Source organism: Piliocolobus tephrosceles, chromosome 4 (genome assembly GCF_002776525.5).
Source record: "Piliocolobus tephrosceles isolate RC106 chromosome 4, ASM277652v3, whole genome shotgun sequence".
In the NCBI taxonomy this organism is placed as follows: Eukaryota; Metazoa; Chordata; class Mammalia; order Primates; family Cercopithecidae; genus Piliocolobus; species Piliocolobus tephrosceles.
Window position 1 is genome coordinate 78,120,132 of NC_045437.1, and position 14,071 is coordinate 78,134,202.

The 14,071-nt window shown below is 35.5% G+C and overlaps 1 protein-coding gene across 5 annotated transcripts in view; it reads right to left on the reverse strand.

Annotated features, from left to right (window-relative positions):
• The window catches only part of SSBP2 (single stranded DNA binding protein 2), a 336,625-nt gene that overhangs the window by 3,805 nt on the left and 318,749 nt on the right, over window positions 1–14,071 (reverse strand). For all 5 annotated transcript variants that reach the window (XM_023214970.1, XM_023214972.2, XM_023214974.2 and 2 more), the window contains 2 exons: window positions 12,853–12,881; window positions 4,865–4,963 (listed from right to left, as the gene is read on the reverse strand). In XM_023214970.1, coding sequence (XP_023070738.1) covers window positions 4,865–4,963; window positions 12,853–12,881 — 128 coding nt within the window. The remainder of the gene's footprint in view (window positions 1–4,864; window positions 4,964–12,852; window positions 12,882–14,071) is intronic.

The window sequence follows — 14,071 nt, forward strand, 5'->3', positions numbered from 1 at the left end:
TGCACTCCAGCCTGGGCGACAGAGCAAGACTCTGTCTCAAAAAAAAACACAAAAAATTATTCCAGTTAATTCATATGTCAGGTAATGTTAGGAAATAGTGTTGAAAATATAGAATAGCCTTCATTCTACTATACATTGTTAAGAGTGTGTATATATGTAAAGCTATATATATGCATATACTCTATTATCAAGCATTTTTATTTGTTGCTATCATCTCAACACTGGCAACTGTTAACATTTTTTATCTGTGATATTTCAAATGTTTTAAGTCAATCTTATAGAAAAATGTTACTTTGTTACTGATTTGTTGGCAAGTTAAAGAGCGAGGTTGCCCCAGGGAGGAAACTGAGTGAAAAAATAGAGAAAATGAGGGCCCAATTCAGTCAGAATGGAAGCATCAGCTCCACGCAATACAACTCAGAAAAAGGAGCAACCGGCCGGGCACGGTGGGTCATGCCTGTAATCCCAGCACTTTGGGAGGCTGAGGTGGGTGGATCACGAGGTCAGGAGTTCGAGACAAGCCTGACCAACATGGTGAAACCCCGTCTCTACTAAAAATACAAAAATTAGCCAGGTGTGGTGGCACACACTTGTAATCCCAGCTACTCAGGAGGCTGAGTTGGGAGAACTGCTTGAACCCGGGAGGTAGAGGTTGCAGTGAGCCGAGACTGCACCATTGCACACCAGCCTGGGCGAGAGAGTGAGACTGCGGTCTCAAAAAGAAAGGAAAAATGAGCAATCATCTAATAAAGTCTAATTTTTGAGTAGTACAAATAACTATAAGATGGTATGCTAAACGTATTTAGTACAGTAAAATAGTTTGTATTTATGCCTGGGTGTCTACATATGCAAAGTGCTATTTACACTCCTAAGGCTGTAAACTGCTCATCTTTGGCCACCATTACTGAAACTACTTCAAAAAATGAAATAAGGGGAAATAACAAAGTTTCTAGGAAAACTCAGAATGGGCAAGTAAAAAGGAATTTTGCTATAGATTACTATTTTTCAAAGTAGTAGAAAAGTGGCTTACAATTTTCCAGAAGTAAAGGAAGAGTAGGTGTTAAATGTAGTATCATATTTAGAGACATAAAATATTCATGGTGTACTGTACTGAGACCACACTTCAATGTTTCTATTGTACTGCTGCATCAATATGTGATGACATATTGTAATGTTTATGCCAAAATGCTGTGATATCAGGTTGCCCTGTTTCAAAACTATTCTGTGAGTCTGGCTCTCCTAACCAGATGGTAAAATGGCTCTTACAAAGCAGTCAACAGCATTATAGTTTGATTTAGTTAAAAATGTAACCCTTAAAGATATTATTTTAAATGTACACCAACTTATTTTATCTTTTAATGTGAAATGAGATAGCACGCCTTGCTGTGAACTTGTGATATTTTCCTTATTATGCCAAGTTCATGTACCATAAAATCCAGAGATTTCCATGAAGTCTTTGAACAATGTGTATAAATTTCTGTTTATACATGTCAAGAACACTTTAATTCTTACTATATTTCTGTTTAAGCATCTGTATGATACTTTATTTTCTTAATGAGAGAGAAATAAAGAACAGTTCCTCTACCCTGAGCTAAACAAAAGTGAAATAAATTTAGTATTTATATGATTACATACAAAAATTGGGGCTGACGTGATTTCTTTACAATAGCAGAAAATGGCAAAGTGGGGGTAAGGGAACGAAAGATAATCTACCATCTTGTTTGTAATTCCTATTTGATGCCATTATTTTAACATCATGTTTACTCAATTGATTATATTTCAGTGCCATGGGAAAATACTTTGTTAAATTAATTCAGGAAATAAGACCAGCTACTTTCTTCACTTGAGAAGCATGAAAAACTATTTTTTTGAACTAAGGTTTTTTGTAGTCTGTACTTTCCAAAACAAACATTTTACAGTTTGAACACTAGGGGGCATCTTTGTTTCTTGAAATAAAGGGTCTTGGTTGTGATTTAAAAACAAAACAACTAAGCAGTGAAATATTTTTTGATTCGCATTTTGTTTTGTCAAGCATGTTGGCACCGCAAGGTTTATGACTTTGGGCTGGGCATTTCTGTTTCTATATTAATTGAATGAAGCAGCATGTGTGAGTGTGAAGAGAGTAGGATAGTATCTAGTACATAAAGAGTACTCAATAGATATTTGCTCCCTTCTCAGGCCTCCTTCTGTGATTTAACTTCAAGATAAAACCCGACAGATCCTTAAAAGGCAGACTGCTCAAAAATATGTGCTTTCAGACTTATGTGTATTAAACACTAGAACTTGCATGTTCATTTACTGAAAAATGTTTTCTTTCTGAATTCATTAAGGGTTCTGCTTTTCCTTGATTATAGCAAAGCTAACTTATTGGGGATAACAAGATTATTTACTTCTTCAAAGCCTTACATTTGTCAGCACCAAATCTCTTTTGTCTTTCTTCCTCTCTCCTCTTATTGCTTGACTTTATAAAAAGGTCTAAACAAAAATGTATGGTAGTATGACAGAGAAAGCCACAGATAACAATGATATCATTCATAACGAGTCCCTTCTTCTCAGGAGACAGAAGAACGGAGAAGCCAGTGTGGACCTGCTTCCAAGGCTGGACTACCTTCTAGGGTGGTGGTGCAGTTTCTCAGTCCACCATCAAATTATTTTTCCTTTTACAACGTTTCTGGTGGGGACCGGAGGGAGACAAGGAGGGAAGAGAAAGCAGGGAACTTCTGTTTGCCGCTAACTCTGCTGGCAGTCTAGCTAGCATTGAACCCACTTAGGTTCAGGGGCAGGGAGGGTGGGCCAGAAGTTAGGGGTGGAAGAAGCCCTGTTCCAGCTGTTCTCCTTTCTAAATGCACATAGTCTCAAGAATCTGTTGTCTGCCATGTGCATAGTTCATTAGGGATTGAAGGGAGAGGCTGGTGCTTATTTTGTGTGAGGAAGTTCTCCACATCCTGTCATATCTGATTCTTTGCCTCAGTGAGTTTTCTGATGCCCGTTCTGAATTGGCACCCCTCTTCCAACTGTTAAACAAGACAGCAGTCACTAATGACAAATTTGGGAAGGAAGGAGAGGGGAGAGTTCCTCTTTTCACTGCCCATAAGTGAAAGTCATGTGGAATCTTTTTTAAAAAGTTTTTTCCAACTCCAAATTAATCATTTCCTCTGACTTTTAAAATACTTGGCTTATATATACATTATAGCACTCATTAATCTGACATGTGTTAGTTATATAAACATCTGTTTTTCCTATTGGGTTGCATTCTTTGAAAGTAGGTGTTATATTTATTTCAGAATACCTTGGTCTTAACCTGATGCTTTGCATATAATAGGCTCAATAAATGTTAAACTGAATTGAATTATCAAATACCTCATTGAATTATGCCATTTTATTGCTGGTAAAATTACTTGAAAAGGAAATCAATGGCTTTAATTAGATAAAAGTTAACATAGGAAAATTAATTTGTCCATAGTTTTGAAGCAAACCAAAGAACCAGGATCTAAAAAATAATTCCCATAATCTTAAGCATTATGACTTAAATTATGCAGCTTCTCATGTTTTTCCTTATCACTGACAGACTAAATTTTTTTTTACTGTAAATTGTTACACATAAAAAAATTATTTGTCCTCACTAATCATATATAGCCTGCAAGTAAAACAAACTACAGATCAGCATAATTTTAACAGAGATGAAGTCTAAAAACAGGGGAAGCCTTGACCCCAGCAAAGGTCCTACGTGGATATCAGAACTAAAAGAATCCACAGAGCACTCAATCTTGTGTTCTGTTTTGGGAATGGAACAGTTACTCTGTATAAAGCAGCCACTCTGTATAAATGTAGACGTGCTATTAGCCAGTGTTTTAAATTCTGATGGTGTAACCTCTGGTAAATGCTGAGTTAGGCAAAATGAGGGTAGTCTCTCTTCTGATTCTGACTGCAGTTTGGTAGGTCCTCCCCCACAAATTTTAAGGATGGCATGAATCCTAAGAAGATGAAATTCATTTGGGTTTTGAAATCTTTTATGCTACATTCCAATTCAGTGGTTCTTAGCAGAGAATGTACACCAGCATCAGTAACAAAGCTTTTCCACATTCAAGTATGCCCAGCCCCACTCCTGGAAATTCTGATTCACTAAGTCTAGGGAGAGTTCTGGGAAACTGTATTTTAAAAAATTCCACTGGGGTTTCTAATGTGAAATATTAATGTAAAAAAATCATTACATTATGTAGAACTCCTTGAGAAAAGGCACCATTTTGTCTTTTTGGTCTCTCCAATACCTAGCGTATTGCCTTGGCATGTGGTAAGTGCTCAGTAATTGCTTGTTAAATGAATGAATTTTATTGCTTCTCTTTTTGGTTCTGTCTACTTCTATGGAGAAATGGAAAGAACTTTCGTGTAATAGTACAATCACACGCAAGCAGTGACTTGGGTATTTAGCTCAGGTTAACAGACCGCCAATTTGGCCCTCAGTCCAGTGAGGTCTACTATATAAAGTAAGAACAGACTTTTTAGATTTTGAGGACAGCACTGAAACAGACCTAGTTTTGCAGCAACCTGAGACACTTTAGTAGCATGAAAACTTATAAAAAGTATCAAATAGGCAACCTGTTTCCAGTTTGTTCCTTTACAGTGGAGGTTCTCAATGAGAAAATTGTTATTATGGTTTTTCTAACTACGTACACAAAATAGAAGTAAAAAAGTTTGTTTTAAAAATTATTTTCAAAGATATTCCACTTAAAGGCTTTCCTGACTTCTAAAAGATAAACCTGTTGAACTCTAGATAAACAGCAGTAAAAGCGGCTTTATGCATTTATTCTAGCAGAAGAGCTTCAGAAATAAAATCTGGGTATAATATAGTCAAGAGAATACTTACACTCTCACTCTGAAAAGGATTTAAGAAATTTCCCCCCATTTCGCCATCATCCCTTGGAGTGCCCGGTTGATTACTCAGGCTCATATTATTGGGAGAATTCTGTAAAGAAGATTTAGAAAACAAGGCATTGTTGAAGATTTTAATTTCCCTCTTGCATTGTACTGTTTCGAATATTGAATCTATAGCAACATCCCTAAGGACAAATCATACTTATAATTTTAATCTTAGACTTCTACCACGCATTCTATTTCATTCTTTGCACTTTGACAAGTACTAATAATGCCTTCCCAAATGAAAATCTAAAAAACAAACAAAAAACCCCCAATAACCTACTACAACTATGTTCTTAGGTTCAGAATCAATATTTATTCAATTTCCCACCCTCAGCTTATAGAGTTCCTAAAACTCTGGAGAGTTTAAAACATTCCCAGCAGGGGCATGATGAAGAGATCCTACCCACTGATAAGACAAGATGGAACAATAACTCCCTTAGTCATTTCACTAACCAAACTTTGAAAGGTCACTGTTTTAATAAACATTTCCTTTTAATTCTACATGCAGTATACAGATAACACTATTTCAACCATTTTTACATGAACTTTAAGGAAAAGAGAAAGATAGCTAACAACTGTAGTTAAGAACAAGGGACACCTTAGGACTTGAAAATTTATTATGTACTTTTAGAGGAAAAGGGGGCTCAAAACAAAACTGCTTTAGAACATTTTCCTATCATTAGTTTAAGAGTAGATTTACTTTGGAACTTTCCTTGAAGATAAAATGACTGCTATTAGCAATCTAATCAAACACCAAGTTAGCAGTGCATTGCTTCATATTCTATTTAAATTTGCTAGTCTCACTACTACCGCACAATTTTAGCCATGGCAGGATACCTGATACTCCACATCAACAGGAAATATAGAATGACATTGGACTATAAACCATGTTTACACAGTAGTATAACTGTAATTCTTTCAAGGTCCAATTTATTAACTTGTAAAAAAAACTTCAGAGTTAAACATTTTTATTTGTTATTTCAAATGGAAGAAAGAGTTTAGATACTTTTTCCTAAGCTATTCCTATTTATATTGTTTCGGAATTAGTTTTTAGATTTTTTGTTTTAAAGAAATTTGCTCAGAGAATTTTATCTTAACCACAACAATTTGTATCATAAAAATTAACATTTCATGAATGAGCTATTCCCAGAAGAAAATGGTTAAAATGTAAAGCAGAGACAGGTAGATGAGCTGGTAGAAATGCACTGTGTCTTGTCTTGCTGTGTACCCCGCAGGGAGGATCTGAGAACAAGGATCCTCTGAAGTCCACTGGAGCTCTCTATGTCAAGAAACCCCAAGGATTTGGGAAACATACTTTAATAGCATAAAGAGGATTCTGGTTTTTTTTGATAAATTTTTCTCTGAAAATGTTAGTTACCCAAGTATATAGAAAAGCAACTATATGTTGAAATGAATCTGAATATCTTGATTTCCTGGGAAAAAAAATTAAGTAAAATTTAACTGACTGCATTATTTTGGAATTCATTAATTATTAAAGTTATTAGTTAAATAAACTGTACCTTGAAAATAGGAATGATAATGCTTACCTAGCTCAAAAAGGAAACTGAATTTATAAAAAATATTATAAGATTTACTCATAATTTATAAATTCTTTTGGATTTCTGTCATTTTATATATAATGGAGAAACTGGTAATACTACAATAAAATACATTCTAATATATATATACATATATATAAGAAAACTCAAGGATGCAGTCGGAAGCCGCATATTTTACACAGTCAAACAAAAGAGTGAAATGAACCCTCTTATTCTTGTGTAACATTCATACCCCCTGTGGTATACAAGGTGCCAGGAGAGAAGCAGCGTATCTCAGACTCAGTTAGGGTGCTTTAAATCTTTGCTGCACATTTGCCATGTATCATTTCTTGATTTATAATTCTGAAAGTTTGGCTAACTTCAAACCTGATTCCTAACTCAAAGTGTTGATTTTTAAATGTTTAGAATTTGAAAGTAACGTTGCATTGCTAAAATTTAAATACATACAAAATACTTCCAATGTTATTATTTCTGTTTTACATGCAACCTCTTCATAGCATGGTGGCTCAGCATTATACTCTTTTGTGTGTGTGTGTGTGTGTGTGTGTGTGTGTGTGTGTGTGTGTCTGTGTGGTGGGGATGAGTATTTAAGGACACTGAGAGGAAGATTAAAAGGATACATTCAACATACAAAACTGAGATAAAATCAGATCTCTAAAACCTATTCCTATTTAGCCTACTGGACCATATTTGAAAAGCTTGAAGTGATAAGACAATCGGGTTTTTTTGGTTTGTTTGTTTTTAACTAGAGTAATCTTTGCAAAATTGGAAAACAACAGAAGCTCCTCAGTGGGAAGTCTTAAGAAAACTGTGCTGTCCGTAATCACTGAGTGACATGATGATACAGGCTAAAGGGCACATTCAATATTGGCATCTGAGGGACAGCTAAGATAGTGGTACCAAAAACCATCCCAGAACAGGTTAGGAGGGTGGGTGGCAATGAATTGTGTGTATGCTTCATTTAACTGTAGCTGTATTTGTGTAATATGTCCAGTAGGTTTCATCAACAAGGCAAGAATATGATGTACAAAAAGGACTTAGTTGGTCAAAAAGTCACTCTACTTGCTTCAGCACAAAAGGGTAACAAGATTACTTTTAGATACATTAGGCTCATCGGTTACAGTTATTTCAATGAATGTGTACTTTATTCCCTACTTTAAGAGTTTTGCTTGAAAAAATATGGTTAGGATTATACTGATTCCAACTTCAAGAAATTTTATTACATTCTCACTTGTCATTTCTTCAAGCTGGAAATTCTTTCTCTTAAGCTATGATGTCATACATGAATGTTTACACACACACACACATATGCACACACATACACACATAATACACTGCAAACACAATTTCCTCTGACTGCCATGTTTAACCCTGTTAGACTTCCTGGTCTGATTTCATCTAGCAGGTATTTCATATCTTCTTTTCTTTTTTTTTTTTTTTTTTGAGACATGATCTCTGTCACCTAGGCTGAAATACAGTGGTGAGATCATAGCTCACTGCAGCCTTGGACTCTTGGGCTCAAGTGATGCTTCTGCCTCAGCCTCCTGGGTAACTAGGACTGCAGCTGTTTGCCACCACATCTGGCTAATTTTTAAAATGTTCTGCAGAGACGAGATCTCACTATGTTGCTCAGGCTGGTCATGAATTCCTGGACTCAAGCAATCCTCCCCATTTGGCCTTCCAAAGTGCCGGGATTACAGGTGTGGACCACTGTGCCCAGCTCATACCTTCTTTTAATTAGTAAGTTATTATCCCTTCTCCCATCCTTAAAAATTGTTCCAAACCTTTTAAAACTTTTTAAAATTCTAAATTTTTCCATTTTCAAATTTAAAAAATGAACATTTATAGAAACTGTGGCTCTGCCTATAATTAGAATAAAATAATAATGACATTATTCTAAGTAGTGGATTTTGAACTGCTTTCTCACAGGCTGCCAACAGTGAGTTTTCTAGAGTGTTGTTTTAACTCTGCTAGCTCCCTCAAAGAACAAACTGTCAGTCATTCTCCCAGTGAGTACAACTGAGCTAGAACTCAGGTCAGCACACCTGAGATGATGGTATAGATCTCTAGTCATCTACCAGCTCCCTTGTGAATGGCGTAGGATCTCTAACTGGAACCAAAGTTCTTGAGGTTAGAATGCTTCAGGTTGAAAATACTTTCTTGATAATTTATTAAACATAATATGATCAGAGCTTGTCTTCTCACATACATGTTTTTTTCAAACACAAAAATATAAATGTGAGATATGTTAATGTAAACTGCAGAATTTCTTTAGCTGCTTTTCTTCTAAGAAAACTAACCGGCTGGGTACGGTGGCTCATGCCTGTAATCTTAGCACTTTGGAAGGCAGAGGCAGGTGGATCACGATGTCAGGAGTTCGAGACTAGCCTGGCCAGCCTGGTGAAACCCTGTCTCTATTAAAAATACAAAAATTAGCCAGGCATGGTGGTGCATGCCTATAATCCCAGCTACTCAGGAGGCTGAGGCAGGAGAATTGCTTGAACCTGGAAGGCAGAGGTTGCAGTGAGCCGAGATTGTGCCACTGTACTCCAGCCTGGGCGACACAGTGAGACTCTGAGTCAAATAAAAAAAAAAAAAAAAAAAAAGAAAACAAACCATATACTTCTCTCTACCCTCAACCCCAACTCCAAGGAAAAAGATTTTTTGTTTCATTGATTAAATGGGTGACCCCTCAGTTATTAAAGGCATGAAAGGAATTTCATATATCATCTTTAAAAGTCTTCTAAATTAAAGATAAATTCTGCGTTCTGAGAAAGAGGCACATGAGTTTTACTAGGTAATGCTCAACTGAGCAAGAAATAATTTTGAAAATTCATTGGAAGCTTTGAATTCATTTTGCTTACTGAAACAGTACCATCAAAGTACAATTGATAGTGTGAGTTCCTAGCCTTGTCCACAAAAGATTGTATAGCTAATGAGAAGAAAGATATTCAATGTCTGTATAGCACTTCATAGCCCTTAACATATGTTCACACTCGATTCTCAACAATTTTATGAAGCAGGCAGGGAATGAACTACAAGTTTTATGTTACAGCTAAGCAAACTATGCCTATGAGATATTAAGTAACGTGTTCCTGCAACTTGTAAAGTACTGTAGTAGCATCAGGCTTTCTGATTCTCAATTCAGTACTCTATCTTACATATAAAGTGGATAAAATAGAGTATCTATGCAATAAAAAGTAGAAAAACAATTGAAGTAGTACTTATACACAACATTTAAAATGGAGTAAAAATTTTTTAAAAAAATATGTGATACTGGTGCTGACAAAATACAGATTTAACTGGAGAACTACAGAGCTGTGGCTAGAGACCTAAGAGGGACTTTAAAAATTACTAAGTGATGGCTGGGCGGGGTGGCTCACATCTGTAATCCCAGCACTTTGGGAGGCCGAGGTGGGTGGATCACCCAAGGTCAGGAGTTTCAGACCGGCCTGACCAACATGGAGAAACCCCATCTCTACAGGCACATGCCTATAATCCCAGCTACTTGGGAGGCTGAGGCAGGAGAATCACTTGAACCCGGGAGGTGGAGGCTGCGGTAAGCTGAGATGGTGCCATTGCACTCCAGTCTGGGCAACAAGAGCAAAACTCCAACTCAAAAAAAAAAAAAAAAAATTACTAAGCAATAATGGTCAAGGCTGTCTTTTTGATTCACAAATAAAATTACTAGAAAAAAACAGGATGGAAATGAACGATAATGAATGATGCCAGGAAAACAAAAGGAAGAAGAAAGCTTCTTGAGATAGGTGAACATGTGTTGGAAAAGGAAGAAATGTGGGAAAAGCAGAGTTAGACTGTGACTGTGCATACCTCGGAGTCAAAGACTGAAAAAATTAGGCTGGGAGTGGAAAGAGGCAGGGAGAGAAAGAATCTGGGGCAGCGGGTATACAATGTGCACGATGCTGCCGATGCATCTTAAGAGAAAAAGTGACTATGGTGCAACAGGCACTAATGGTACCATCACCCAGGGTCGGCCAGCTTAGAACCCAGAGCCAATGAATCTGGAGCAGATGTGGTGTAGAAATGAGATGCGTAGGAACTCATCTGAAGGCAGATTTAACTAGTCAATTCTAGCACATTGTTAAGTGGCATGTTTATTACTGGGGATAAATCTTATGTTAATTTAAATGCATATTAACTTTGCTTTATAAAAGTTTTTATTTATCTTATTTGTTTGAGTTCCTCTGTTAAACTGAACTTCTTGAGGGCAGAGAACATATCTTGCTTATCTTTGGACTTTTAGAGCCCAGCATAATGTCTCAGTGCATCAACATTTACTGAATGAAGGAACTCCTGCCTAAGAATAAACCACCTGAGCATAGAAATCGTGTTTGTTGTTAAAGAAGTCTTTTCTATGTCCCCATAGTGCAGAAGGCAACACCCAGCACACACAGGTACACACTGGATGGTCAGTTACTGCTTAGAGCACAAGCAATGTATCATTAGGTAAGAGAGTGTTATGAGGACTGGGCATGGTATGGTGGAAAAACTTGTATCCAAAAACAGGCATGGGAAAGTAAGCACAGAAGGAATAGCAACCGATGTGATATGAGGGCAGATTAGAAGACGACATTTAATTCACCATTATGACTTTAAAAAATTTTTAAACTTTTACAAATTATAAAGTACTTTCCCATATAGAATTTTGTTTATTACTTTCCCATATAGAATTTTGTTTATATCTATCTTATGTAAAAGGTTTTAGGTAGTTAGTAAAAATTTTAGAAAGATGGCCTAAAACTATCTGGATGATCCTACTTTTCTGTAATTAAGAATCCATCTGTAGATACAAGACTATGCTTCTTAAATATGGCATCAGAAATTTCACTGGTGACCACAAAGCACAATTTGGCTAATTAAATTGTTGGAAATACCTGAGATGCTGGGTGCAGTGGGTCATGCCTGTAATCCCAGCACTTTGGGAGGCCGAGACGGGTAGAGTACCTGAGGTCAGGAGTTCGAGACCAGCCTGACCAATATGGTGAAACACCATCTCTACTAAAAATACGAAAATTAGCTAGGCTCGGTGGTATGAGCCTTTAGTCCCAGCTACTCAGGAGGCTGAGACAGGAGAATTGCTTATATCCAGAAAGGGGAGGCTGCAGTGAGCCTAGATTGCACCACTGCACTCTAGCGTGGGTGACAGAGCAAGACTCCTCAAAATAAAATAAAATTAAATTAAAATTAAAAAATAAAAAAAATAAAAGAAGTATCTGAGAGCCAACAAATTCATGGTAATCTGACTTGCAAGGTCCAGAGAAAAGGCTCTAATAAAGTTACATAGGGAATTTTGTTTTGAAAACCGGCTTCATAAGTACCATTTCTCACAGAGGTAAGCTAGTATTCATTATAAATATATATCTATTTTTAGAAAAGAAAAAGACCTTTCTGATTTTTTCTAAACATTATTGTTTCTAAACATAGACATCCAAACTACATGTGGAGCTTGTGAGGCAAAGCAGCCAGGCAACAGAATTATAATGCCAGAATTCCAATTAAATATTTTTTAAAACTTGAAGTCTTAATTTAAAATGTTTTTTAGCTCAATCAATCTTATTTTATTTTTCTTGGCAGCAGGAATTTTACACTATTATACATAAATATAAAGTCATCCCTTAATGAATTTCTCTATTTATTGATATAGAGCAGACTTCTAAGAGAGTCATTCTGGTGGTAGCAAATAATTAGTTCTCATCAGTAATTCTAGATATATTTGACTCACTGAGAACTATTTTAAATTCATCATGACCTAAATAGTATTTAGATACATTCTTCAAAAATATAAGGCATTTTAGTAAAGGATTCACTTTAGATACTCAAACTATTGAAAGAGGGAAAATGCAAACACATACTAATGGAAGGCTCACTTTCCTGCTTGTACTAATATAATTTTCCTCTAATCACTTTCTTACTCTATTTTGGGAACTAGAACAATTATTGTGGAAATCAGCATTTCCTAATGAAGGTTTGCAAGATGAATTGGATATGTAAATGCAATGTCCTTATGATATATAATAACCACTTTTTCAAATTTATCTCTCCTCACATTTCTTTAGACATCTTTACATTTTCAAAAGATTATCTAAATTCTGTAAGTTTGCTTTACAAATAAGTAACATCTTAATGTGATTAAATTTGTTATTACTTGGGTGTCAATTAATAATGTATAGTATGTCCTGTTAATTAATCTTAGTATATTTAGAAATATTCTTAAAAGACTTATTTTACCCTTTCCTGCAGAAAATATGCATTAGTATTCTTAATTTCCAATTAATTATACCTGGTCTTCTACTTTCAAACTATTGTTCAAGAACAAAATTCTGATTAAAAACAACACAGAATATACAGCACTCACCTTGGAAATACTGTCCATATCTCCTGAGCCTGAAACAAAATATAAAAATAAAGCCTTTATTAGGTAGGATTTCATTTATAAATTAAACACTCCTTTAATTTAAATAAGTGAAGTATATTATATGTATTTTCCAGCCTATAGCTCCTGAGTTTTTAAATCTGAAAAAATTCCTCTTCTTTCATGCAGTGTAGTGAATCAGTACCGTCTGATGGAAAATGCAAGGAGTTCTTTCTTTAGTTCCCAATCATTTTTTTTTATGGAAGCATGAAGAAAACTGTTGTTATCATAGATTCCTGAATGTGAAATTTTAGAAAGACCATTTATATACCCTACCCAATTAAAAATATAAAATGTATATATAACATATAGATATCTACATATATTTTTTGAAAATGATGCTGTAAATCTGATAAAATATAAAATGAACACTTGCAACAATGTTTGACAATATTTTAAACCATACTTTACTATAATAACCAAAAGCTAAGTATTAATATTAAAAAGTTGATAGCAATGAATATTCATGACAATTCTTCAAAATTAAAAATGTCTTTAAATATTGTATTTTTATTTTGATCCTTGGAAGAAATAAACAATCAATATTATTTTCTTTTCTTATGTAAGAAATAGAGACCGGGCACAGTGGCTCGGGTCTGTAATCCTAGCACTTTGGGAGGCCAAGGTGGGTGGATCATTTGAGGTCCGGAGTTTGAGACGACCCTGGCCAAACATGGTGAAACCCCACGTCTACTAAAAATACAAAAATTAGCTGGGCGTGGTGGCGGGCCCCTGTAGTCCCAGCTACTCGGGAGGTTGAGGCAGGAAATTCATTCGAACTTGGGAGGTGGAAGTTGCAGTGAGCCAAGATCACGCCACTGCACTCCAGTGTACGTGACAGAATGAGACTGTCTCAAAAAAAAAAGAGAGAGAAATAGAATCATACATTAGGTAACAGAACAATAATCAGATCTTTGCCACAATATTAACTTTATTTTAAACAATTTTACTTCTGACAATTTTCCTAGCATAAAAATAATATAACATTTTAGTGGCATAGCATCAGTCAGCATTACTAATAAAGCTAGGCCTTATTAACCTAAGTTGCAAATAAACAGGCATAATAAATGATTAAATACTGAATGCATACATGCAATCATATATATATATGTATATATAATATGTACAGTAATGTTCATTATAGAAAGCAATGAGCCAGTTG